We start from the raw sequence: 27,601 nt of genomic DNA, 5'->3' as shown, positions 1-27,601 counted from the left end.
TACTCACACCCTCCTTTTGTCTGGCAAAATGGCTTGGAACAACCTGATTAGGAAACCAGGTGTGCATCCCAGGGCACAGCACTGCTCTGCAGTTAAAATTTGTTATTTGTCTCAGGTGAAGGATTGAAGAAAGCCCCGCCTGCTCACACCCTGAATGCAAACACCCACAGATTTGCTGCCAGTGACAAATTTGTAACTACACCTTGCAGAGAAAGAGGAGAAGGAGGCAGGCTGAGCCCTCCTGCTCCACACACAGCTTTTGTTCTCACATAAAGATACAGCCCCTGCCCACGTGTGTTTGGCAGCACATCAGGATCTGACCTTGGGGCCCGAGTGCAAGTGCAGAGCACTGAACAGAGATGGAGCACAGAGTCCGTGTGTAGGTGTGTGTGCATCAGGGCGCTGCTATGGCTCATTCAGCAAGCCCACAGAAGGATTTGGAGAAGGAAGGCCTCTGCTAGCTGCAGGTGGCCATTGACAGGTCAGTATATTTAATAAATTGGTGTTTACTTGTGCATCTTTATTCCATTATTTTGCTAAAGCTCTATGTGCCAGATATTGCACTTTCAAACACAACCAAGTTGTAACTGGCAAATTGCCTGCAATGTACTTACACTGCAGTCTGTCAGTTTTACTCCTGGATATGAGGACATCATGAAGAGTTTCTTCACAGAATGGGTTGTTAAACATTGGAAGGGGTTGCCCAGGGAGGTGGCGGAGTCCCCATGCCCGGAGGTGTCCAAGGACCGACTGAATGTAGCACTCAGTGCTCTGCTCTAGTGACATTGGACTTCATGATCTGGGAGGTCTTTCTCAACTCACATGATCCTGCGATTTTGCGATATCGTGCCTGAATGTACGTGGGGAGCACCATCAGCACGGACCCCTCAGTGGCAGGGACAGGACCTGGGCCGTGCCGACCCCGGCAATGGGAATGGGGTCGCAGGAACCACCAGCCCAACCCAGCCGGGGGCCGGGCTGGCTCAGGACGCGCTGGTGATGGCAGGGGGAGCCCTCGGACCAGCACCCCGAGAGACGCGGGGGTTCCCGACACAGCTGGGGATCCCCAGAGCCCGTTCTGTGGCACCAAGTGCGAGTTCTGCATTCCCTGGGGGCTCTGAGGGACGAGCCACAGGCCCGGCCGAGCTTCACCAGCCCCCTCACGCTCGTCCATCTCCGTCCTCGCTCGATCATCTCCGCCTCTGTTCGGACACCTCCGTTCCAGCTCGGCCATCTCCGTCTGGGCTCGGCCATTTCCGCCCCAGTTCGGCCATCTCCGGCGCCGAGTTTCCTCCCGGCTGCCGAGCGCGGCTTTCCCAGCTGTTTTCCGTCGACGCTCGGCTCTTTCCGCCTGAGCCTTCGGCTATTTCCGGCGGAGGGTTCGGGTATTTCCGCCGCCGGTTCGGGCGGACTCGGCGCCCGCCGGCCTCGCTCGCTCCGGTAACGGTCGGTGCGGGTTCAAATGAGCCGCGGCCGGGCCGGGCCCCGCCGTGACTCGCTCTGAGCCGGGCCGGGACCGGGGCCACCCCGCTCGGGCTCAACGACCAGGAGGCGGAGGCCGGGGAGAGCAGGATGACGGTGCTGCAGGAACCCGTCCAGGTACCGACCCCCGGGCGGCTCAGGCCCCAAAGCCTGGCCCGGCCCGGCTTAGGCCGCCCCGCCCGCTCCGGGGCCGCGGCTCCGGGCCGCTCCCGGCGGCCCCTCGGCCGGTGGGCCCGCAGGACCTGCAGCTCCTCCGCCCTCCCTGCTGCCGGAGCCCGCCGGGCTTCCCCTTCCAGCCTCCCGTCCCCATCCCCGGGCCGGCCGCCCTCGCCCCTTTGCCCCCCGGGCCCCCGGGGTCGGTGTCGGTGTCCCCGCCGCTCCTCAGCCCATTGGGCTCCCAGGAAAGGCCCCGCGGGTCCCCCGGGAGACCTGTTGATACTTCGCTCACCTTCCTGCGTTCGCTGCCGTGTCGTGTTTAAATGCTCGCAGCGTGCTCGGATCCCTCCGTGTGGTGCGAGTGAAGGACGTTCCTCCTTCCCAAGGAATTGTTTTTTTTCGGGTTGATGGGAGACCTAGGGGAGAAAAGAATGTAAATTTCGTTTTTGTCTCGTGTTTCAGTCTCCCTGCAGTTACTCTGATGGGTTTCCTGTTCTTGTGCTCAGCCTTCCCTTCCAGAAGTCGTGATTCACAGAATTAAGAGCTGCTTTTTCTTTCCACAGTTCCTGTATGGCCATTCTCGAACTATTCATGATTTTCATTAATCAGTCATCTCGTTCATATTGCCATTCTTTTAAAAAATATATTTTTAGCATTTTAACAGGATGTTTTGGGCTTTTTTTCTAGTTACAGCAAGAGGTTCCTGGCAGCAGTGTCCTGCTAGAGCACGATTGTGTTCTGTAATGGGCATAGTGAGAATTCTTGCTTTTGGCTCTTTTCTTTCTAATGAAAAGGTGGAAGGGGAAGAAAGGCTCCTGTGGAAAACCATCCTGCTGACTTGACCGTGTCTGTGGAAGATGGTGGCAGTGAGGGCATTCTTGTAGGGTTTGTGTTGGTGATGGCACCACTCTCCTCATGCCCTCTGAGAGCAGGGGTCAGTGCAGTGCTGGAAATGCTTTTGGCCAGCTGGTCCCTGTCCTGCAGAGGCCATCCTGCACCATGGTGTTAGCTGTGGAGCTGGCCTGGTTGTTTTGCACCAGCTGGGCATTCTAGGAAAACATGGGATTACAATAGAAAAGGAAGCAGGAATGCACTGCGGTGTGAATGAGTGAAGCTGACAGGAAACAATACCAAATGTTTCCAGTGCTGTGCTAACTGGACTGACCAAGTGGAAATATCTGCTCTCCTGAGAGCTCTCTGATAGAAATGTGGGGTCTTGTTGTGGTATTTCAGCAAGGTAAAGACCACTCTAATGCTGTTTTCCATTCTTAACCTCTTCCCAACTTGGATGTTTTGATGCTATGTTGAATATATTTATTTAGATTGGCTACATTTATTTTGATTCTGCTTTTAAATGACAGATCATTCCTTTAGCAGTAGTTCTGCTGCTGTCAGTTTTACTGCTGTTCCTTGCTTACAGGAGTGCTGGTAAGTTTAGGAATTATTTGTGACTGGGTAAAGTCTGTTGTGTTTCTGAATTCCCAGTTTAGCTGAAGTCCACGTACTTAGCTCTGTTTTTATAATTTACTTAAATGAAATGATTGGGAAAGCTGACACTAGTTCTCATTTTTGTCATTGCAGAGATTTTTCCTGTCTATTTGTCTGTTCTCTCCCAGCCTTTCAGATGTCTACAGGGCTCAGCACTCCAGGAAAAAACTGTCATCCTTACATCCTCACAGCTGTGATGTTAGTTATTTGTCACAGCGTGAGAGATAAATAACAGAATTTGTGTTTGTATGTAGCCTTATAAATGTTGCGCTTTAATTACATGAAATTCATGTCCCAGAAGGCATTCTGGCCACTGGTTAGGTTTTTGCTAACTTTTAAAATTCGTTGAAGTTGAACAGAGTGCCAGAGTTTGTACTTCCTGATTGGGTCGATTTAAAACCCTTCAGCTCCAACAAAAAACTGTGTCCCATGTGCTAAGAAACAGGCTGGATGCCTTCCAAATACTTCTGAAAAACATCTTGGAAAGAAAATGAGCACTTTGCTTGGAATTTAGCTGTTCAAGGTGATCATCTGTGAGTCACTGGAATGGTGCTTGAACTTGGCTGCAGGACCAACGTGTGCTGGTTCAGGGGCAGAGTTTGTGTGAGTGGGGAATGCAGCACAGCCCATCCCAGAGCTCTTCTCCTCCCTGCCCACCCTGAGGACTGAAACCACGGCAGAATCTGCTTAGCATGGCAATATAGGCTAAACAGCTTGGAAAACAATTTCCAAGGTTGGATAACTGTCAGAAGAGAACATCTCTTCAGAGCTCTTTGGCTTAGATTTGAAGTGACACTTGGACAATGCACAGGATTTTCTGAGTAGAAGATGGACCTGTCTGAATCTGATTTTATTTTCCTGCTCTCCTTTCTGAAGATGCCTTGCTGCAGGGCTGTGTAGTTTTAGAATTCCCTGTTAATTTTGCATTTCAAATTAATTATTTTTAAAAAGAGTGATTAGGACCTGGAGGTTTATCCTCTCTGCAAGCACACTTGAATAAAATGTGGAAACTCTTCCAACTTTTCTCCTTCCTATGAGGCAGCTAAGAACATTCTTCTGGTGTGGTTTAGCAACTGTGTACCATAGTGCTGTGTACATGCACTGTGCTTCTTCTAGAACAAACTAAATTACTGTGCTATATTGAGATTAATCCTTGTAGACAGTGGGCAAGAAATCCCATTTTTTGAGGCACACTCATGGTTTAGACATCTGTTCTCATGGACAATTGTTGCTGCATAGGTATGGCTGATTCCCTGCTGCCTTCCTTTCCTCTTCCTGCTCTTTTAGGAGAGTGTGTGTGAGGATCCAGACTCCAGCACGGGTCAGTTGAGGGCAGGAGGCACATTTTGGGCTGCAAAGTGATAATTGCTAGAGAACAGGAGTTCTACCAGGCTGTTTCTTGCTTTCACTGGGACTCTGCTCCACAAGAATTGTTATTTGAGCCAGGGTGTAGTGTAACTCTTACAAAGTGGCTGTGACACAGCCCCAAATCCCTCGTGTCCCCTCTTAGCCTTTGGCAGGATTGTTCCTGGCAACTTGCTCTGGTTTGAGCAGTCAGATGACCCTGATTTTCCCACTCCCACCCCCACACCTTTGTTTTGTAAGCTGGCTGGGTTACAGCCCTGCAAAGACAGGATTTTTAACCTGCCACGACTTGGCTGGGTTCATCTAAATGTCACTTGTGACTTGGTGAAGGAAGAGCTGCTTTTGGGAGCAAGAGAAATGGGAGACCTTGGGCCGCTCTGGCTTCAGGATGGCTTAAAAGATTGTAACCCTGACCTTCTATCTCCCTGTTTGTCCTGCTCTGTCTGCAGGGCGTGGAACCACCTTCAGCCTGGGATCCTTTCAAGGCAGCAGGGAGGAATCACTTCAGGAGGCTCTGAGGCTCAGTTATCTCAAACATGGAATACAACCAGAGAGAAACAATAGTGTGTTTGTACTGTAATGATCAGACTAAGAGAATTCACTTCTAAATACGTCCAAATACTTTCACACAAGCTTAAAAGCACCTGTTGACTTCTTAAGCATATTCTTGGATCTACTGATAGGAGAAAAAAGATTCTCTGTAGAGAATTGTTTATAACATTCCCTGTAGTACTTGGGAGCCCTGGTGTGTGCTGTTCATGACGGCTGTGTGGGCTTCCCGTGAAGAGAACTTGCACAGTTTTCACACCCTGTGTTTGTCAAGTTTGTGTTGGAAGAAGTAGCATATGGTACATGTAACTCTGTGATGTTTGGATTTTTTTTTTTAATTTTTTTTTGTAGATGAAATTGGCACTTTCCAGCTGGGAATAGCACTGCAGGACAGTATTGTTTTCCCTGTGGAATATTTCTTTTTGTTTTGGAGTGTCTCATGGGTTTTAGAAGCAAATTCTATTTGTCTTTGGTTGCTGATGAGCATTAGAGAAATTCTAGATTGCAAGTCTCATCTTGACCAGCCCTGAGAGGTTTCTGGGCCTGTTGGGCTTTGGTTTGGCATCCTGGGGTAATGCTTTAATGGGATACTCTGACCAGCTGGGGTTGGATTTTGGTTTTATCTTCACTGAAGGTGTTGTTGTGTGGTGTTGAGTTGTGCACCAGGCTAAGACTCAGTAATTTCTCAGGGGTTTGGATGATTGTGGCTGGTAATGAGTGAGAAACACTCTGAGGTTGATACATGACTTCAGTGCAGAGTTTGTTGGGGTTTTTTAACCCTCCTTCCTATTACCTGAAACAAATACAACTTGGCTGGCCTGTTAATCCTCCCCTTTAATTTTATAGCTCTATAAACCAAGCTGAACTTTGCCTTTTGCCAGGAAGAGGTGATGAGTTTTGTGCATTTTCAGAGCTAAATGGAGATGGTTTTCTTGCCTTGCAGGCTGCTATCTGGCAAGCACTGAACCACTACGCCTATCGCGATGCCGTGTTCCTCGCAGAAAGGTTATATGCTGAAGGTGTGTACTTTGCAATTATAAACCTTTTTATAAATGCTTTTTCTCAATTTTATTTTGGGTTTTGTGAGCCTCTGCTCCTGCTTTATTTTCTTCCTGTTCTCATAATGAAGTTTAGCTTTCTGCTTGGGGAAAGTAGAGGAATGCCTTGCAATTAGGTTGGAAAAACCAAATCATGTAACAGCAGCAATGTTATTTTACAGTAAAATCTCCTTAAAATTAAATTCAGATTTGTGTGTTTAAGTGCAGTGTTTACAGTGATCTGGTTTATGGTATCAAATGGGAGAATGTTGGGAGTTTTTTAATGACCCTCAAGCATTGTATTCTTCCAAGGGCACTTGAGGATAGATGCAGCACACAAATTCTACAAATTGGCTTGACATTGAAAGCTGTCTTTACTGATAATGCTGCTCAGATATGTTGATTGGCTCAAAGAGAGTCTTGTGATGGTGAGAGAAAAGCACTGTGAAACTGAGACAGTGAGAATCAGAACATATGGAACAGGTATCTGCTGCTGAATCCCTGCTAATTGTTAGTTCATTGTAAAGCTGGGCTATCTTGGACAGTGAGCAGGCAGCAGTAACACAAATGTATACTTTCTCTGGCTCCTTGAAACGCTTCTTTGGTGTGTTCTAGCACCTTTTGTTTTTTAACCTTTTCTCCATGACCTCAGATAAGATTTTTGTTCTTCTGTACTTCTTTCTCCTTGATACTGGTGGTCAGCTTTCCTTCTCTGTTTTAAAAGGTAATTGTTCCCTAACCACTAACACAAAAAAACCCCAATACAAGTGTCATATAATTTCTCATGTTAAACAACCTGAGCTGATAGTTTGAATTAAACTGTATAAGCTGTTTCATGCTCTGTTTTGTAGTGAAATATTTTGCCTGCCATGCCCACAATGCAGTTCTTAACAATGGAAGCACAGACCTAAATTTTGAGAAATAAAGGCTTCATTTTCCTTGTGTCAGGGTTACAAATGGAATCTGGGGTGTTTGATCTGGGGCTGAAATGAGAAATGCTGTGTAGAGTATTATGGAACCTGATAATCCAGGTGTTTATGAAGAAAATAGTATTGTAGGGATGACAGAGCTCCCCTGAACACAACACACTGTGAGGGGCAGGGAAATGGTAGATTGAAGTTAATTGCCAAGGATTTTGGAACAAAGAGAATCCACTTTTTGCAGCAGCCAGGAGAAAAATACCTGACTTGATAGTGACACATCTTTGCAGAATAATTCTCTGCAAAAATACTTCAAACAGTCTTTTTCAGTGGCCAGTAGTGCTGAGAGAAAGCAGCATGAACGCTGACACTTGGTGCAAGCAATTAACTGCTAACAAAACATCTGGCTCCTGGTTAAAATAAGTGGTTACACTGCAGAGTGGAAGCTGCAGACCTTGAATGGCTCCATGTTGGCAGGAGTGATTTCACCCTGAGAGAAACTTGTTTTAGGTCTACCTGTAATTACTGTCCTTGATAGGACATCTGTGGCTTGGTAGTTTCTCAGAACTCTCAAAATCTGTTAAAGTAGTGGATAAAAAAATTGATTTAACTTGAATTCTCAAAAAGGTCTTCTGTGTTTTTAGGATAAGGCTAATAAAATTCCCTCTGTTTGGGTCTTCTGTTTCCATTGTCACTGTTTGGGTGATGACAAAAACTTAAAATAGTCAGTTTTCAGTGAAGCAAAGGATTTGGGCAGATTCCCAAAGAGGTTTTTATACAGCGCTCATATTGATTTTTCTAAAGATTTCCATATAGGTGGGTGAACAAACATCAAAATTGTGTATTTAATGCTGAATTCCATTTGCAGGGTAATGTCTTCTGAAAAGTATAAAGGTAATGTGGGTTTATTAAGTGGTTTGAAGTTGCTTGTGTTCATACACAGCTTTTGATTTAAAATATCGTTGTGTGAGGGTGATTTGAGTGTAACATTTGGGGAGGTACAGGCTGGGTTAAGCCACCATGGATGTACAAAATCAGTGAGTTTACAGAAAGGATTAAAGTTACTTCAGGGGTTGATTCTGTACTTTATGGTGTAATCATGAGTGGGTCTGGTCTGGATGTCAACTCAAGCTCTTTGAGTAGAACATCCTCAGTATGGTATATAATTGCAGTGGAAGAAAATTTGGAAATAGACATTAATTCTAAATAGTTGCAGTGTGGTGACACTCTGAGCCAAGTCAGCGTTGGTGTGGCCAGCAGGTTGGTAAAGCAGCTCTGGCCTGGCTGCTTTGCTTGGCTTGCTGCTGTTCTAACTGCAAGCTGGCTCATCATTTATTCAGATTGGGTAGCCAGAAGGATCAAAGTTCCCTCAAAGCTGTAGATGTTAAGAGTTCATCTGACTAGCCAAGGAAATGGCATAGGAAGTTTGGTAATCACCAACAGATAAAGACACTTCATTCAGGAATGGATTTCTAATATCATACCCATTTTATTCCATCTTGTCCACAACTGGCTTTTACTCCCTGCCCCCAAATTTGTTGTGCTAAAGTGATTAACACCTAACTGATGGCTTTGTTTGCAGTTCACTCAGAAGAAGCACTGTTTTTACTGGCAACGTGTTACTACCGCTCAGGAAAGGCCTACAAAGCTTACAGGCTCCTAAAGGGACACAGCTGTACCACCCCACAGTGTAAATACCTGCTTGCAAAATGTTGTGTGGACCTCAGCAAGTAAGTAAATCCTTCATGTTCTGTCCAGGGTTACAAATGGATTTATTTCTTTGCTTGGATTTCTCTTTGGAAGATGTTGTCTTGTATAAACTAGAAATTCATTGGTCCTTCAGCACAAAGCATTGAGTTCAATTTATTTTGCTTTTAGATATGGATTTAATGAGCATTAACCCATGTTGCAAAAACCTCTAAAAGTTGTTGAGTAACTTAGACAGGAATTGCCAAGCTGTGTAGAGAGAAAACAGATCTTATATGGGCTCATTTATACAACTCTGCCTTATTTTCTTGTGGGGATGCTCTGTGCTCATAGAAGCATACACCTACAAGTAAAATTTCAAGTGGTGGCAAGAAAAGGTGATTTGTTTGGGCTCAGATGCCTGAAAAATGCCTCCCACCCCAGCAGTTGCATAAAGTAATTTTGAAGCCTGACAGCCAGTGGCCCATTCTGTGTGAGTGCTGCTGCTCCTGCAGGTGAAGGAGGTGCAGGTTGACCCTTTATTCTCCTTTTGAGCCCTTCTTGCAAGAAAGAAAGGCTTTAAAATCCATGAACTCTGCCATGTTCCAATATTGGCTCTTAACTCAGTGCATGGGGGGCCTTACAGATTGTATTTCTTTGGGAAACAAAGCCAAATTAAGCTCCTTAGATAAAGCACCTTCAAAGATCAAATGAAGATTCTCTTGTCCTTCATGCTGGGATTGATCACTTTTGGAAAAGTCATGCTGAATTTTGTGCTTTTGGGTTTGTTTTGTTTTTCTTCCCTCCCAGTAGAGCTGTTTGACTGCAGAGTCCTGAACCTCCCTGTTGTAGAGGAACTCATGGGTTACTTAATGTTCATTTGCAGGAACTGGTTTGTGGTTTAAAACCTGTGCACACTGACAGTGGATTTCTGTTTTTGTTTGCAGCAGGGTGAAAACACTGGAGTGCCAGTACTGTGAGCCTTGTAACCCCTTTAAACCTCTTGTTTTTTAAAAAGGCTTGCAGAAGGAGAGCAGATCTTGTCTGGTGGAGTGTTGAATAAACAGAAAAGCCATGATGACATTGTTATGGAGTTTGGTGATTCTGCATGCTTTACACTCTCCTTACTGGGACATGTCTACTGGTAAAGTTGCTTTTTCATTTTGTCCAATAAAGTTGGAAGGTTTTTACTTGACCAAGCCCAGGTTTAGTCAAACATATCCTTAGTCATTAGAGAAGACACCTCTCCCTGGGTTACACCATTTTGGAGCATGATGGAGTTGTGGAATCAGTCTGATTTGGGAATGGTTAATTTTCATTTTCACCCAAAGACTGAAAAGACAAATTCCTCTTTTCTGGGTGGGTAAGAATGCAATCCAAAAGTCTGAGATTTTTAAATACCTTTGGATTTGCTCTGAATTCTTCCCTAAGAAAAACTCTCAGCCTGTTTCTCAGTGTTACCATTTAGATTTTTACTATCTGTGTTATACATGTGTAGCTCTAACCCTCAAATCAAAATTCTGAGGGTGCCAGGCAGAATAACTTGCCAATCATGTTTTGATTTTGCTAAGATGCAAGAAAGGTTTCAGTAAATGTAAATGATTGATTGAATAGGAGTAGTTGGGCTCTTGGATTCTTCTCTATATCTATTCTCATTATTTTCAGTATTATTTCTTTGTAGCCAAATACTTAAGTGTTCAGTTTAGCTGCTAATTTCTTTGCAAAAATATTATCCGTAGATACTTAAGAAGGCTGGAAGGCTGGCAATCAGGTTACTGTTGGCAAAAAAGAAACAAGCTGTTGCAAAGAACTGCATCTTCCTAAAAATGAATATTCTCAAGCTATTCTAGTGCTTATGTAACTTTTTTTGACAACTGTGTCTAAATATGTCAAGTAACTTCAAAAGAACTCAGTATTTCTTGGGCTTGAAAGATGAGGAATGTTTCTATGCCTCTCAACATGTTTTTGTTTTTCAACTCCTCTTCTGGAAAACTCTCTTTGACAAAAGTGCTGTTCTGAAGTTTCCCTGTGAACTGTTTCATTCTTTTTGCAGCAAGACAGACCGGCTTGCCAAAGGATCAGAATGTTACCAAAAGAGCCTTAGTTTAAATCCTTTCCTCTGGTCCCCTTTTGAATCACTATGTGAAATAGGTGAGTCTGCAGAACTGTTTTACTCATGTAATTCTTGGGAGAGATTTGTGTGAGCGACAATTCATTTAAAATACTTTGCCATTGTTTAAAACTTCTGTCTTGTTTTCTTCCATCTTCATTATTTATGCACTTGTGGGTCTAACAATCCAAATGTGCTTTCCAGCCTACATTTAGTAGACACTTAGAGCCTGTTTCTGAGAATAGCTTGAAAAAACAACATATGAAAATTATTAAAAATATTGATTGTCAAGGGTTTTGTAGTAGAAAATACTTCTGCTTTAGTACAGAGAGTTACTTGGTCTAGTGAAGGGTGTCCCTGCTTATTGCAGAGGGCTGGAATGACATGTTCTTAAAGGTCCCTTCCAACCCAAATGTTTTAAAACACTTCTAAAATCCTTTGTCCCCTGTCCTTGATTCAGACTGAATATTCAGTGTATAGACCCAGGAATAATTATTAAATCTCTTTCCATTCTTACAGGTGAAAAGCCAGACCCTGACCAAACATTTAAATTAACATCCTTACAGAATTTCAGCAGCTGTCTGCCCAACACTTGCACAACAGTGGTGTCCAATCACAACATATCCCATAGACAGCCTGAGAGTGTCCTCATGGAGACACCCCAGGACACAATTGTGAGTTTTGCTCAAATCATTGTAAAATCATTTACTGAAATCAGCTCATTTATCCAGCTTAACTGAAAAATGTTAATTAAACTATACCCTGAGTACCTAAGAGCTGCCTTTTATTCTTTAGGAATTGAACAGAATCAACCTAGAGTCCTCCAATTCAAAGTATTCCTCCTTGAATTCAGATTCCTCCATGTCTTACATTGACTCGGCTGTGATTTCCTCAGATTCTGTCCCTCTGGGGTCAGGAACTGCCATCTTGTCCAAACAGGCTCAAAATAAACCAAAAACTGGACGGAGTTTACTGGGGGGACCTGCAGCTTTGAGCCCACTCACTCCAAGGTAAGTCCTTGGCATGGCCAACCCGTGCCCAGGGCTGAGCTGCTGCTGCTCTTTGGGCTTTGGAGCAGGAGGGCTGGGGCTGCACAGCACACTCAGACACACTTGGTGGGACAATTTCTGTGCAAGGGAAACCCAGACAACTTCAGGAACTGCTCTTGCTCCTAGTGTTGAGCTCTTGTGGTTTTTAAACAAGCAGTTGGTTATTTGGAGAGGAATTGTTGATTCGAGAACATAGAACATGGCAATAAGCAATATCTTGAGTCAATCATATCAATCATATTCCTTCAAGTGTCACTTGAAGGAATATGCTGCTGCTCTGGAATAAACTTTACTATGAAAGGCTACTGTAAAGAGCTTTTCTTGAAGTCCAGCTCCTGATGATCCTGTGGGTCCCTGCCAGCTCAGGATATTCCATGCTCTGAGTCTGTGTTTTAACCCCTGCATCAGACCAGCTCTCCAGCTCTAACATTCACACACTGACCCTTCCTCTCCGGTTTGTTCTCAGCTTTGGAATTTTGCCACTAGAAACCCCAAGCCCTGGAGATGGATCCTATTTACAGAACTACACCAACTCCTCCTCTGTCATCGATGTGCCATCCACCGGAGCACCTTCAAAGAAGGTACCTTGCACTCTGAGCTCAGCTGCTCTGCTCAGAGCTTGGCACTGCAGTGCACTTGAAAGAAGAATCCAAAATACAGAGGAAAAAACATGGGAGCTAAGTTTCCCCCCCCAGATGCCCAGGCTGTGGTTGCTGGACTAACCTAGGGAAGATCTCTTGTGTTCTGTCCACCTCCCATCACAAAGGGTTGTACAGACACTGAAGCTTCCCAACAACAGGAGATTCCAACTTTTCAGTTTGCAGGGTGGAGTGTGAAGACTTGGAATTTGTTTGTTTTATTTATATTATTTGTTTTCTGAAGCCTCAAGAGAGCTGCTGATCTCTTGCAAGTAGTTCTTGAGTTGTAGTTTACAGACCTGAATAATAAAAATCCTGCTGCTGGTCTGTGAAGGACTGAGAGGATGGTGCTGCTTCACTCAGCAAAGTCTTGCTAAAACTAAAAAATGCCTGCTTCACTCAGGAAGAAACTGCTGTAGTTGCCATAGTGATAAATGAGAGGTGGAATGTTGGTGACAGTTGAAGAACTATTTGTTCCTTTCTAAAAACAAAAACCTGAGGATTTTTCCCTGTATTTTTAGTAAATCTACAAGTTGCATGAGGAGTGTTGGTGTTTTATAGGGGGAACTATTTTGAAATAGTGTTGAATCTCAAAAATTAGAACTTGAGTTGCCACGTTTGCTCTGGACAAATCTTGATGCTGTGCCATTCTGAAAGGGAAATTTGGGACTTGTGCTAAAACAGTCAGTGAGGAATGTGCTTTGTTTGGCTGATCCATTTCCCACCCTGTGCTTGCTCAGGACCATTTGCAAACAGTGGCTTTTGCTGGACTCTGCACATAGAGGAAGGTAAATTTCCATGAGTCTGAAAATGAGAATGAAGTTTGTAAGGTGCAGCTCTTCCAGCAGCTGAAGAGCTTTGGGAAATCAAGTCAATTTTGCTGTTTTGTTGCTTTGCTGAGTGAGACACAGCAGCACTGGGGTGTAAATTTCACTACTCCACACTTAGGCCCTGCCCAGATGGAGCTGTGCCACTACCAAAACACAAACATTAAATACATTTTAATAAATATCCTAAATTCTGGTTCGTGCTTTGTGCAGTGCAAGCAGTGACTGTGCCAGTTCCACTTTGCTCTTCAGTTTGTGTCAGACAAGGTTTGGTGGAGCTGTGGCTGAACAGAGGCAGTTTCCTAGGAAACACTTACATAAGTGAGTGAAGCATTAGGATGAATCCAAGGGCTTCCTGTCTGAGTGGGCAGGAAGTTTCCTGGCCACCTAAACCATCCTCTGGTGACAGAATCTGGGACAGGAACAGAAGGACAGGGGCTGGATAATGCACAAAGTGACATTGCTTGGGCTGGTGTTGATCCACTTGTCCTTTTCTGGTATCTCTTCCAAGCAGCCGTCACTGAATTGAATGTTGGTGTCCCTGGAGTGGGCAGAAAGATATTTTTTTTTAAGCTTTTTAAAAAAAATATGAAGAGGAGGATCTGTTCTGAAAGCAGGCTGAGTTGCTGTGCAGTTTGTGAATGGCTTCTGAATGGGATTTTAATAGGATAATTTAAAAATCTTTTTATTTTTTTGTGGTTTCTTTTTTACAACTTTCTGCAGGAAAAAGCCTTTAAATGTGATGTATTTTAATTCCCTTTTGTGCTCGCCCAAGCACTTTAACATACACTTTCTTGCACAAGCACTTTAACATACACTTTCTTGCCATTAGATGGAGATTCTATATCTTCAAACAATGTGCATGAGCTTTGTAGACTTGCTGTTATTAACAGGTAGAAGGAGAAACACTTTGGATGGCTTTCCCTGGGCATGGGGGAACCCTCTCCTTTATTAAAATAATTCTGTTTCTCCTGGTGCAGTGTTTGGTGGGTGGAGTGGGCTGGGTTTGGCACAGCAGAGATGGAGACTCCTGAGTGACATAATAACCAACCTGTAGAAACTCTGTGTTGTGCAGGCTGTCAGCAGGATCAGCCAGGCTGGAACAAAATCTGTTTTCTCCCAGAGTGGGAACAGCCGGGAAGTCACTCCAGTCCTTGTTGCACAAACACAGAGCTCTGGTCCCCAGACAAGGTAAAACAATCATAATACTGCAGCATTTTTATTTAAAGCAAATCTAAAAGCTGTTACTATTTAAAAGTGGAGCGAAGAAATGTATACCTTCCAATGTGTAATTTAAAATTTTCCTATTCAGTACAACACCTCAGGTATTGAGCCCAACCATTGCTGCTCCACCCAACGCGCTGCCTCGGCGAAGCTCTCGCCTCTTCACCAGTGATAGCTCCACAACCAAGGTACCAAACCCCCAGTGCTGCCAATCCCTGCCTTTCTCACCCATTCCACTGGCCCAGCTGGGAATTTCCACGTATTCGTAGCAGTTACTCTCAAATTTAGATTTCTGGATTTAAAAGATTCTTATATATGTAACTCTTATTTTTCTTATTTGCAGGAAAATAGCAAAAAATTAAAAATGAAGTTTCCACCTAAGATTCCAAACAGAAAAACAAAAAGTAAAACAAATAAGGGAGGAATAACTCAACCAAACTTAAATGACAGTTTGGAAATTACCAAACTGGACTCTTCCATCATTTCAGAAGGGAAAATTTCCACTGTTGCACCACAAATCCAAGCTTTCACGCTACAGAAGGCAGCAGCAGGTCTGTTTGAGCACTGTTGATCTGTAGTAGAGTAAAATCTGATATATCTGGGTTTTAATGTTGCTTCAGTATTTGCTTCTTTCCCATTTTATTTAGCATGCAGCTCTCACCTTTGTGTAGTGATAAAAACTGATTTAATTCAACATCTTGATAACTTAGAAACATGTGAAGAATATTGAGAGTGGTAATTGTCAACAGATAAATCTTGCAAGCTCTGGTCCTTATTAATGATTAAAGTATTTTTAAAGTATATAAAGTATTATTAATTGTTATGTAATATATAAATTATGATAATAGAATAAGTAATATTATTATGATTGTGTTACATTGTTATAAAGTAGAACTTCAAATTTTAAAAGTATATAATTTATGACAGTATTATCCTTGGAAACTGATCCAAAGGAATTACTCATAACCCAGTCGCCTTTAACATGGGCTTTATGTGGTCTGTTCTCCCTTGATGTTTCCCATTTGTTTAAAAACAAATCTTTATTCAGATTTATTTATTCAGAAAATCCTAAGCAAAATGCTGAATTCCCCTCTTTTGGCTCAGTAATGTTTCCAGGCAGCAAGAGGATGTATCCATGGCTACCAGGCTTGTGGGAACTGCTCAGACCTAAAGAAATGTTTGAATAGCTGCTGGAAATGCAGAACTCCACTCACTCTGAGCCCCAGAGTTGAAGAATTCCTTATTTTCTAGCTTCCCTTACAGAGGCTGATACTCAGAATATCATGCTCGTATTAATTAAGTATATAATGTTAAGAGTATATGAACCTTGTTTGGAAACTCCTGAAAGGTTTCCATAAGAGGAGTGCACAGGGGAGAGATTTTGGGGTTAGCACTTCCAAGTAAATAAGTCTCAGCTGTCTTTTTTTTTTTTTTTTTTTCCCACTTTTATTTATTGTGTTTTTCTCCTAGAAGGTTTGATGAGCCTTCTCCGGGACATGGGGAAAGGTTATTTGGCCTTGTGCTCATACAACTGCAAAGAAGCCATCAATATTTTGAGCCATTTGCCATCCCACCACTACAACACAGGCTGGGTGCTGTGCCAAATTGGGAGAGCTTACTTTGAGCTGGCAGAGTACATGCAGGTAGGAATGGGGGCCAGGCCTTCCTCTTCTCCCTCTGCTTTGGCAGTTTTACACAAAACCTGCAGGTCTCCTGTAAAATCCAGGAGAAGTTTGCAGTTGTGGTAAATGGATCAATATAAAAGTTACACCTGGAATGGATTTGGGTCTTGAATCTGCTTTCTCATTGAGCTTTCCTAAATTTTTTTCTTAATGTTATTTCCTCTTGTGTCCAAGTGTTGGGGTCTCCTCCTTGTGTGTCCTGTCTCTATCTCCTGCTGTGCTGAGGGAATTGTTTGCATTGCACTGTTTTAGAATAGATCACTCAACAATTTGATCTCTAAACCAAAAAACTTCTCTCCATTGTAGTTAATTCTGATCACATCAGTGACCCAGTTTCCCTCCCAACCTCACAAATGAAGCACTGGCACGGCTGAGGTGATGCCAAACTGCTCCAGAATCAGAAGTTCAGGGTAATCCCACAGTTCCTCTCCTTGGCACTGTTCTCCTGACAGCTGATGTGCCTGTTTGCTAAGTTTTTAAAGCACTCCTTGACAGAATGTGTGCAGGAGACAAAGGAGAGGGAGGTTTTGAGCTGTGCACAGTCTGTTTCCAGATGGAACAGATGCTGGGTGCTTCATAGATTATTTACAAAGGTGAGGCTGGAGATTTTAATCACCGAATTCCAGAGTGGTTTGAGTGTAAGGAGACTTCAAAGCCGACCCAGTGCCACCCCTGCCATGGCAGGGACACCTCCCACCATCCCAGGCTGCTCCAAGCCCTGTCCAGCCTGGCCTTGGGCACTGCCAGGGATCCAGGGGCAGCCCCAGCTGCTCTGGGCACCCTGTGCCAGGGCTGCCCATTCCTGCCCAGTATCCCACCTAACCCTGCCCTCTGGCAGTGTAAAACCATCACCCCCTATCCTGTCACTCTTTATTGGATGGTTAACAATCATACCTGGCCCATAAACGTCTGTTGCACTCTCTCTGGTTTTGTGGGTGATGTTTTTGCCTCGCTCAAGCATGGACAGAAACAGGAATGCAGCTGAGTCAGCAGGAGGGAGAGCTGGCTGCATTCCTGCTGGCAAAGTATCCTGGGATCCAGTCACTTCCTTCCCTTGAAAGGAAAGCTCAGGGCTTGCAGCTCTGTGTAGAACACTTAAAAAGCAAAGAGGATGCTCAGGCTGGGTGTGAGGCCTTGGTCCTTGACCTCTGTGCTCTGCCTTGGTGGTGGAATTTTATTTTAAGTTTCATTTCTGTTCTCAGGCTGAGAGAATATTTTCAGAAGTGAGGAGGATTGAAAACTACAGAGTAGAAGGCATGGAAATCTATTCAACAACACTCTGGCATCTGCAGAAAGATGTTGCCCTTTCAGTTCTTTCTAAGGATTTGACAGACATGGATAAAAACTCACCAGAGGTATAAAATGCTGTGGGCTTGAATGAGAAGAAGGGAATTGTACATGGTAAAATCAGTGATTCAGAACAGAACTTTGAGCTCTAATCCAATGTACTCTCCAGTGGGAACACACCTGAACAAAACTGGAGAGGGAGCTGGCAGGGTTGTCTGTTGAACTGCTGATGCCTGAAATGGCTCCTTAAAATTTGAATATCATCTCATGTGGAACAGGTTGAAACCTTTTATCTGTTAATGGTTATTTAAATTTGCCTTGGCAGCATTCAGCCAGGAAGATCATGGGTTAGTCAGTCACTCTTGCTGCTGCCAGTGTGCAGAGATAAGGAATATCTTTCTCCTGTACCTTTTAATTGCTGTAGTTAATTCACTGGCACTTAAAATATTTGTTCTAGAGTTTATTTCCAGACATGATGTTGCACTTTTTTATACCAAAGTCCATTAAACTGCAGGGTGTGTGGTAGTGTAGTCACAATGTGCCAAAACCCAGAAATCTTTCAATGAGTGCCACAGTAAAAATAAAATATGTGAGTTGATAAATGTGCTCTTAAGAATTAAGCAAACTGCAGAGGGTATTGAAAATCTTTTTGGTGGAGGAGGAAATCCAATTCATGTTATCCTGTTAGTTTGTCTAAGAGTGGAAAACAACCTCAGTGAACAGTTGGTGCTTGTAGTAAGATTAGTCAGGATAGAGGGAAATGCAGATTCTAATCCAAGCAGTGGAAAATAGTTATGTGCTTTGGCAGTGATGCTAAAAATTTGGGGAAGTGGGAGACCCTGGGCTGTGGTATTTACAGTCTTGATGGATGCTGAGCAGCAGGGAAAGAGGAGGTTGTTGCTAAAATTCTTCCTCTGCAGATTTCCAGATTTGTCACTTGGAGGGAGCTGAAGAGATAAAGTACCATCTCCCCCTTTGTTATTCCTAAATATCAAAGATGTTTTATTTCTGGCCTTTTCACCACCTTCAAAAGATTTAGTCATTAGTCATCAAAGGATCTAATTGGTGCAGACTTGTTGGGTGTCCATGGATTCTCCATTTCTGTAATTCAGCTTGCTTATTTATTCATTTATTTATTTTAGAAGGTGTGTTTAGCCTTGCTTGCCTCACAGGAATGAGCCTGAACTAACTGTTGATTTATTACTATTTATTTATTTATAATTATTTAATTATAATATATATTTAATTATAATATAATTAATATTATGGTTATTTATAATTATTTAAATCAGTATAGATAAATGTGTTCAGCTCAAATTTAGTCACTCAGAGTAGTAAAAAGGGTTCTGCTCCTGCCCTGCTGTTGTTCCAGGCCTGGTGTGCAGCAGGAAACTGCTTCAGCTTGCAGAGGGAGCACGACATTGCCATCAAGTTCTTCCAGAGGGCCATCCAGGTGGATCCAAACTATGCCTATGCCTACACCCTGCTGGGCCACGAGTTTGTGTTGACAGAGGAGCTGGACAAGGCTCTGGCCTGTTTCAGAAACGCCATCAGGGTCAACCCCCGGCACTACAACGCCTGGTAGGTCTGCCCTCATGAACCCTGCTGCTCCCTGGGCTGCAGGATTCCCTCTGGAGGAACAGCTCCTGGCTGCTGCTCTGCTGGGGTTTCATGGAGGCACCTCACAGCCTGTCCAGTGTCACCCCCTGCCATGGCAGGGACACCTTCCACCAGCCCAGGCTGCCCCAAGCCCCATCCAGCCTGGCCAGGGACACTCCCAGGGATGGGACAGCCACCATCTTTTCCACTCTTCCCTCCTGGAAAACAGCAAAGCCATTCCTGCAGAAGATGGGGGGCTACTTTCACAAGGAAGGCAAAAAATTCACTTTTTTTTTTGTTTTCATAGATGGTTTAGGCTGTGTTACCCCATTATTTTGTCCTGTTGGGCAGCATTCTTTGTGCATTATGTGTCCTCAGTTGCAGTTGGAGAGATGATATCTCAGTCTCTTCATACCTTAGGACACACTTTGTATCTTACAACTTTTTAATATATAAAGCAGTAAAAGTTAGATCTGTAAGTGTGATAGTGTTAATAACTTTTGTGTCCTTTTATTTAGCCAGTCTTGCTGTGTGTCACACATCAGTTCTTTAGCCACCCAATGGATAACAAAAATAAATAAAATTTTAGACAGCTTTTTCCCCCAGGAAATTCCTTCCCATCCTAGATGGGGCTGGCAAGGCTAAAAACCATTCCTGCCATGTCACATTCACTGACAAAAACCAGTTTGGTTAAAATCCAGTGCCATTTACCAGAATTGTTTCTGTGCTGCAGGTACGGGTTGGGAATGATTTATTACAAACAGGAGAAGTTCAGTCTGGCAGAAATGCATTTCCAGAAAGCACTTGATATCAACCCCCAGAGCTCAGTCCTGCTGTGTCACATTGGAGTAGTAAGTACATGGCACTTCACTTGGGTGGGGAGAAGGGGTTGGGGTGCAGAGGGGGTGAGGAGGATTTTTCTTCCTGTAGAACAAAAATCAGACTTGGTCTAACAGTGGGCCAATACTTTCCTAAAAGGAGCAGGTTGTAAGTAAACATGCTCAGAGGGGTTTGTCCTTGCCCAGCAGATGAGCTGTTATTTTTCCCCTTTTGGAATTGTTGTCTCTCTTTGTGTGCCAGGTCCAACACGCACTGAAAAAATCTGAGAAGGCTTTGGACACTTTGAACAAAGCAATCAACATTGACCCCAAGAACCCACTATGCAAATTCCACAGAGCCTCGGTGTTGTTTGCAAATGAGAAGTACAAGGTCAGTCTGGGTGCTCGTGGCAGCCTTGAAATTCCTGGAGCTGGGAATGGGGGTGCCTTGGGAATGTTTGCAGGTCACCAGGGCTTGCAGGAACAGCCTGGGACATGGGAAGCATTTCCTTTGGCAAGTGCCACCCTCAGCAGGGTGGCATTAAATGTTTTGATTGTAATAAAATCTGGGGCCATCAGGTGTTGCTTTTTAAATTATTATTTTAGTCTGACCTACTATCATGAATTTATACTAAATTACTAAGAAAACTCAGCCAACTGCTCCATATCCAATTACAGCAATAAGAACCAGCTGTTTCCAAGGTTGTGTTGTAGAGTGCAGAGTCAGAAGTGAAGCAGTTTTGGGCTGATTCCCTGCTGACCTGAACCCTGTTTAGAACAGAAGATCTTCCCACACTGTTTATCCAGCAGCTTTTCCTCTGGCCAGTGTTTTTTGGCTCCAGAAGACAAGCCAAGTCTGTTTGAAACTTGCCTCAGAAATGTGTGCACACTGAAAGGGAAAACTTTACTTAAAACTTTTTTTTATTTCTAACTGCAAACTAAATATTTTTCAGTGTAATTTCTTAATGATGCCAGGTGACTGTCACAGCAAACAGCTCCAGCATCAAGAACTAATTTAAAAGTAAAGTAGAAGTTTCACTAAAAGTGTTTGGTTTCAAATGCCTAATATAAACACTCTCTCCAACCTTTCAGTCGGCTTTGCAAGAACTTGAAGAACTGAAACAGATTGTTCCCAAAGAGTCTCTTGTTTACTTTTTAATAGGAAAGGTAGGTAAAATTTCACTGTGATCCTAAGTTCTTTAATTTCCTTTGCTACTTAATGAGAAAATTTGATGCCTGTCACTAAGATGCTTCCACTTGGAGCAGTATTCTAAAAATTCCCAAAGCTTTAAATACTGAACAAGAAGCAGCTACATTCCAACCTTTCTTGTGTGAAATGCCAGAGCAGTGATCTAGTGACAGAAATCCTCCTTCCCACCACCACCTCTGCTAAAAAGCTTTAAATAACTTCTGTAACTTTCTGCTGGGGAGTGTCTGGTCACTTGGGAGCACCAAGAAAAATTTCCCTCTAACACAGACCTGGAGAACTCTCTATCAGCAAGATTTCTTTATTTTGTTTGAACTGGAGAGAGGTAAAAGAATTTGTGCTGAAATGTGTTCACTGGGCTTTGTCCAGGAGTAGCTGGACCTCTAAACTGACATGAGTGGCCATGTCTAGACAAACTGAAGTATTTTCACTGTTTAAATCCTCAACACAGATAAATAACTTCCCCATCTGCCCTTAATTATAAAGAATCTCTTAGCTGCTAGTTTATTTATTTTTATTTTTAAGTAGAAACACATATTTATTTCCCTTGGGGCTCACATAATAAGCTTTTCATATCCACCCTCTGTTGCTTTCCATAAAACATCACTGAACTGCAGAACATTCATCGCCCAAACCTTCAAGTAGCAGCCTTATATAAACACAGCTTTTTCTGCCATTTTTCTGTTCAGGTTTATAAAAAGCTGGGTCAGACACATCTGGCCCTAATGAATTTCTCCTGGGCAATGGACCTGGATCCCAAAGGAGCCAACAACCAGATCAAGGAGGCCATAGACAAACGTTACCTGCCCGACGACGAGGAGCCCATCACGCGCGAGGAGCAGATCAGCGAGTGCTACCCCTACGAGTCAGGTCTGTGCTGCAGGAGCCCCAGATGTAACATTTCTGTGCTACAGCCTCTGCCCTAAGCTCTGGAGAGGGCCAGCTTTAAGAGGTGAAACATTTCTGTGCTCCAGGAGCCTCTGCCATAAGCTCTGGAGAGGGCCAGCTTTAACAGGTGAAACATTTCTGTGCTTCAGGAGCCTCTGTTCTGAGCCCTGGACAGGGCCAGCTTTAAAGGTGAAACATTTCTGTGCTCCAGCCTAGGAGCAGCCTCTGACACTGAACCCTAGGGACAAGGGCAGCTTAAACAGGTGAAACATTTCTGTGCTCCAGGAGCCTCTGTCCTGAGCCCTGGACAGAGCCAGCTTAAACAGGTGAAACATTTCTGTGCTCCTGGAGCCTCTGTCCTGAGCACTGGACAGGGCCAGCTTTAACATTTCTGTGCTGCAGCCTGTGCCCTAAGCTCTGGAGAGGGCCAGCTTTAACAGGTGAAACATTTCTGTGCTCTTGGAGCCTCTGCCCTGAGCACTGGACAGGGCCAGCTTTAACATTTCTGTGCTGCAGCCTCTGCCACTGAACCCTAGGGACAGGGCCAGCTTCAATAGGTGAAACATTCTGCCCAGTGAGTAGGAGCTCTGGAGGCTCTTCACTCAGAATTCATTCATTGTCCAGTAATAGGAGCTTCATCCAGCCAGGTCTCATGAGCTCTTGGAGGTCTGTTACTCACTCAAGATAGCTCAGCTACCTTTGGGAGCATAAAATCAGCAGTGTTGGAAACAAAAAGGTTTAATGTAAGGCAAAATAAACAGAGAAAGACTGAGTCAGGTGCAAGAGGTTTTTGCTCTTGGTGAAACACCTCACAAAAGTGATTAGTTTCTTTGTTGTCTTTTTTTTTTTTTTTCTAGTAAATGGCCTAGGTGGGACTTTGTGTCTAATTAACTATCTTTAAATTTGAGGTGGACTCCCCTAGGCCTATGAGGTGGCTTTTTCACCTAATCAAAGAGAGAAACTTATGGGCTTCTTTTTTTCTTTTTTTCTTTTTTTTTTTTTTTTGAGGGGACAAAGGATAGTTTTGTCACTCCATTAACAGAGGGCACATTCCTATATTGTCCCTACAGAAAGCATGGCATAGAGGGTTGTGGAATTCCTTTAGATGTACTAGGACAGAGATTGTGGTAACTCTAAATTTATACAAATCATGGGTGGTTTAAGAGTATCCCAGGAGAGCAAGGCATTCCCAGGGCTGCAGATATTCCATCATAAAGCATCAAATAACTTCAGAGTAAATGAATGGCAGCTAAAGTTGCCTGTAGATGCTTTTTCAGAAGTTAAACTGGATGTTGGATCAAAATACTTGATGTGGTGAATATAAAAGGTGACTTTTGATGAAGGTCATGGAAGCAGTTTGATTTGGATCAAGAGAAAATAAAACACTATGGAGAGTAATTCACAGACAGGAACAGCCCAGGTTTTTCTTCTCTCAGCTTTTGATTATAAACCTAAATTCCATAAAGCATGGACAGTCATAAATATCGACCTCTCTGCAGGCTGAAATAGAGATAAAAAATAAATGCTAATAAGTAATTTTAATTTTCTTCCCACAAAGAAGGAAATACAGCAGAATTTGGATTCTTACTAATAGCTAAATGGCTGTGTCCTGCAATTCCAACTGAAAAATAGGGAAAGGTGATAACTGTATATCACCTTGGTTTTTATTGGTCCTGTGTGCTTTTTAACATGGGAACTTTACCCTGCACTGCACTTCTGGAAGTATCCAGTTTTTCTCTCCCTGCTGTTGTATTTGGGGTGGTTTTGAGCCCCAGGTCCCTGGGCTGAGCCTGTTCTGACCAGGAGATGGAGACAGAGACTGGAGCTGCTGAGCCCCACCTGAGCAGTGCAGGAAAAACCCAAACACCAACCAAACAAGAAAAAAAAAATTTAAAAACGAAAAAAACCTAACAGCTTAATCTGTCCAATAAGCATAAACAAAATAAGTGTTGGGCTGTGTCACAGTTCAGCTTTCCTGGCTGTGCAGAGAAAGTGTGGAAGACTTCCACAGCCTCAGCTGAACGACCCTCTCGGGGTACATGGGACAAATTAAAGTAATTTCAGGAGATCTGGGGGGAAGCAGAATTTTCCTGTAAATGCTTTGGCTGCCCTGCCCGGGCTGGGCTGGTGGCAGGGGCGCTGTGCAGGGGGACAGCCCCTGACCCAAGGTCTCTTTGTCCCCACAGTGGGCACAGACGAGTCCCAGGAGAGCAGCATGACGGACGCGGATGACACGCAGCTCCACGCCGTGGAAAGTGATGAATTTTAACCTCCAAGAGCCAGTGTCTGAGCTTGAGTGTGTGTGACTGGTACTGTCGTGTTCTCCCCTTCCTTGGCATCCTGGGTTCTACATCTCTGAGCCAGCACTGTCGTTGTTCTCCACTGACACCACGAGTGCACCTCAGACCTGAACTTAGCAGAGTTCATGGCAGTGCAATATCCAGCTGCTGCTGAGTCTGACTAGTTGGCTCTTACACATTTATGGCAGTGACTGAGGAGAAAATGCTGGTTTTGAACTCCCCCCTTGCTGGAAAAAAATATCATGGAAGACAGACTTGTGCTTTGATGTATGGAAGCCAGTAGATGTGGGGATAGTACTAATGACGAGGTGTCTTGTTCTTTTTCCAGAAATGTGTCTTAGTTTGGGTCTTTCTTGGTAAGCAGAGTGCTGAACCTCATTTCCAAGTTCTCCGAGGACAGTGTTGACAAACAGGCTGTTCAAGACTTTTGCATATTGTAGTGTAACTTAAATGCCAGGGAGTGTCAATGACCTTAAAGCTGCAGTGTCTCCAGTGAGCAAGCAGGACTGGGCGTGTGTCAGGCCACGTGAAACAGCCCTGTCCCTGCCCAGGGTGCAGCTGCAGGAGAATCACATTGCAGGATCAGAGCTTTCATCAAATGCTTTCATGTTCTAACCATGAGTTAATTTATTCACCCGGTTTTGGAAAGGTCAGTGTTTACTTTGTATTTCTGTCAGCACCACCTTGCTTCGTTTTTCATGCACCCCTTGACTTGTTCTTCCCCTTTTGAAGAATAAAAATTAATAAAGGGAAAAAATCAAGAGAAATGTAGATATAAGTGTAATGTGAAACATCAAACCCTTAATCCTGTGAGAGTGGGAAGACTGGAAGCCTTAATACAATCAGAACCTTGGTCAAATGCATCAAATAATTGTCTCAGATCAGTATCTCCTTAGGTCTGCTATCACTTTGAAAGCTATTTTGTAAAGTGTGGTCCAAGCAGGATGCAAAAATGTGCAATTATTTGTCTTTTTCCTTATTTTTTTAAGCTGTTCTTTCAGTTTCCCATTCTAGGAACACTTTCCTTTCCTCGAGGGTCTGTTTCTGAGAGGAGAAAGCTGTGCCACGTTAGTGAGTCCAAACTGCTCTCTGTAGCATTCTGCAGCAGCAATTGGTGCCCTTTGTGCAGTGATGATAAAGAAAGTGTATGATACAAGCAGTTTTAAAGAGCAATTTATGCCTAATAAATTGGGAATGATACAAATTTCATAGCACTGTATTTGTTGTGATCAGTCTTAATTTTTTTTTTCTTAATCTATTGGTTTTTAGGTGTCTCTTAGTTTCCTTCACACTTCAATTTCTTTTGAATTCTGTCCTTATCCACTTGGCACCTCTTCTGTCTCAGCTTCTCTCTGGTCAAGAGCCACATGGACACCTTTATCCTTTGAAAAATCATCCCCAAGTTCTGAGCAAAAATAGAATTCTGTGGTGTGGTGGGGTTTTTTTTTTTTTGAAGTAGGAGGATGGGCAGTGAAAAATAGGCTTCAGTTCCTCTCAGAGGGTGAAAAAATCCCTCTAAAATCTGAGGAATGAGAAGAGGTGAAATGAGCTCTGTGCCCTGCACTTGGATCAGCTGGGTCTGGGATGGATCTGGGCTGGAGTGAGGCTCTCGCAGGGATTCATTCCTGGGGCTTCTCTGGGTGATGATTCCCCTCCCTGGAGGGCTCAGCGTTCCCTGGAGCTGCTCCTGGGGCTCCTGCTGTGGTTTCCCAGCTCGTGGCACCTTCCCAGCACATCCCTGAGCAGAGGAGTCTGAGCAGCCCCTCCTGGTAAGGTCTGCAGGCAGCACTTGTGGAATGCCACTAATTACCGTGTTAATTGGCTTCCTTTTGCTTCCCAGCATATTTTCTAAACAAAAAGCAGGAGGAAGCAGGTGCTATTTACTTTTCCATAACAAATGTTGTTCACGTGGGGACCTGAGATCCAGGAATTGTGGGGCCTTTTTTCCTTTTTATTTGTTCCCTGAAAACTGCAGTAAAACTTTCAACTCCTTGGAAAATGCTCTTAGTTGAGCTGGGATGTTCAAAGGATGTTTGTGCTATTTGGAAGATTTAATACATAAAAACATTCCTGGCTTTGTATGGTCATCCTACCTTAAAGGTATTTTCTTTTTTTTCCCAATAATCCAGGGTCACATTTAGCCCTTGCTGCTATTTTACATTCTAAGGAAAAACACAAAATTTGTATTGAAGGACTAAAAGTTGCCTCTTTGAGGAGGGACAGAGAGGAAGAGGCTGAGCATGGAGACACTGGCAGGGAGGTGAGCAAGGGTTCTCACTGAAGAGAATTAGGGAACTGTCATTTTCTTACAACAAAACTATGGAAGAATGCAAAGTGTGGGTGTGGTGTTACTATTTGCATTGAAACAATGTAATTTGTCCTTTTTTTTCCTAATTTTTTTTTTTTTTTTTTTGCTTTTCTTGATTTTTTTTTTTTTTTAATTTCAAAAATTGTACAGTCCTAGGGGGGAAAAAATTCTTTTCTGTTAATATATTTGCAATTCATGAAAGGATGTGGAAAATCCAAATAAATTACTTTTAAAAGCAGGCTTAGCCCCAGGTGCTTTGGGTCAGGGGTGGGATTTGCCCTTCAGGGGTTGGGAAAGGTTTAAGGGCACCTTGGGGTGTGCAGGGCTCTTTTCTGTCCTGTGCCACCTGAGCCTCATCTGTCACAGCTTCCAGGTGGGCTGCAAGGTGCTGGCTGGAGTTTTGGGTGAGGTGGGAGGTGTGACATGGGTGTGAGGACCTGGAGCTGCTGGGATGAGTCCAGAGGAGGCTCCAGGGCTGGAGCCAGGCTGGGACACCTTGGGGTGCTCACCTGGACAGGAGAAGGCTCCAAGGAGAGCTCAGAGCCCTTCCAGGGTCTGAAGGGGCTCCAGGAGAGCTGCAGAGGGACTGGGGACAAGGATGGAGACACAGGGAATCTGTCCTGCCACGTGTCCATCCACTGCCCAAGGCAGGGATGGATGGAATATTGGGGATGAATCCTTCCTGATGCCCAGAGAAGTTGCTGCTCATCCTCACTTCCCATCTTCAAGAATCTCTCAGGTATGGAGCAGGTTAGTTTTATTTTTTTTTTTTCTGCCTTCCATAGCAGGTCCCCTCTCTGTGGCTGTAGTTGCTGTTGCTCAGCAGAGAAATTAATTACCACAGTCTCTTACACTTCCAGAGCTGGAGGAGAAGCTTGCCAGGAAGGAAGGCTCATGGCTGTGCAGAAATTCCTCCTGCTGCATTGTAGGCATCTTGGATTGAACCTTTTACCACTCATTTTTGCCCAACCTAATTGGTAA

At 43.8% G+C, this 27,601-nt stretch overlaps 1 protein-coding gene across 4 annotated transcripts; it reads left to right on the top strand.

The window, feature by feature from the left end:
• Positions 1–1,393: 1,393 nt before the first annotated feature.
• On the top strand, positions 1,394–26,858 carry CDC27 (cell division cycle 27). 4 transcript variants are annotated; one of them, XM_058041779.1, is made up of 19 exons: positions 1,394–1,599; positions 5,984–6,059; positions 8,580–8,727; positions 9,702–9,827; positions 10,737–10,834; positions 11,313–11,467; positions 11,589–11,803; positions 12,309–12,423; positions 14,383–14,498; positions 14,620–14,719; positions 14,875–15,082; positions 16,005–16,174; positions 17,416–17,568; positions 18,873–19,081; positions 19,833–19,950; positions 20,180–20,308; positions 21,010–21,084; positions 21,814–21,994; positions 24,199–26,858. In XM_058041779.1, the coding sequence occupies exons 1-19, from the start codon at positions 1,573–1,575 to the stop codon at positions 24,279–24,281; spliced, it is 2,502 nt and encodes an 833-aa protein (XP_057897762.1). In that variant the 5' UTR covers positions 1,394–1,572; the 3' UTR covers positions 24,282–26,858. The 4 variants fall into 4 exon arrangements, with proteins under 4 accessions (XP_057897762.1, XP_057897760.1, XP_057897759.1 ...); XM_058041777.1 differs by having other exon boundaries at positions 14,365–14,498; XM_058041776.1 differs by having other exon boundaries at positions 14,365–14,498; positions 16,002–16,174.
• The last annotated feature ends 743 nt before the right edge of the window (positions 26,859–27,601 follow it).

This window comes from Melospiza georgiana, chromosome 28, assembly GCF_028018845.1.
Source record: "Melospiza georgiana isolate bMelGeo1 chromosome 28, bMelGeo1.pri, whole genome shotgun sequence".
In the NCBI taxonomy this organism is placed as follows: domain Eukaryota; kingdom Metazoa; phylum Chordata; class Aves; order Passeriformes; family Passerellidae; genus Melospiza; species Melospiza georgiana.
This window is presented reverse-complemented; position numbering and strand designations above follow the sequence as displayed.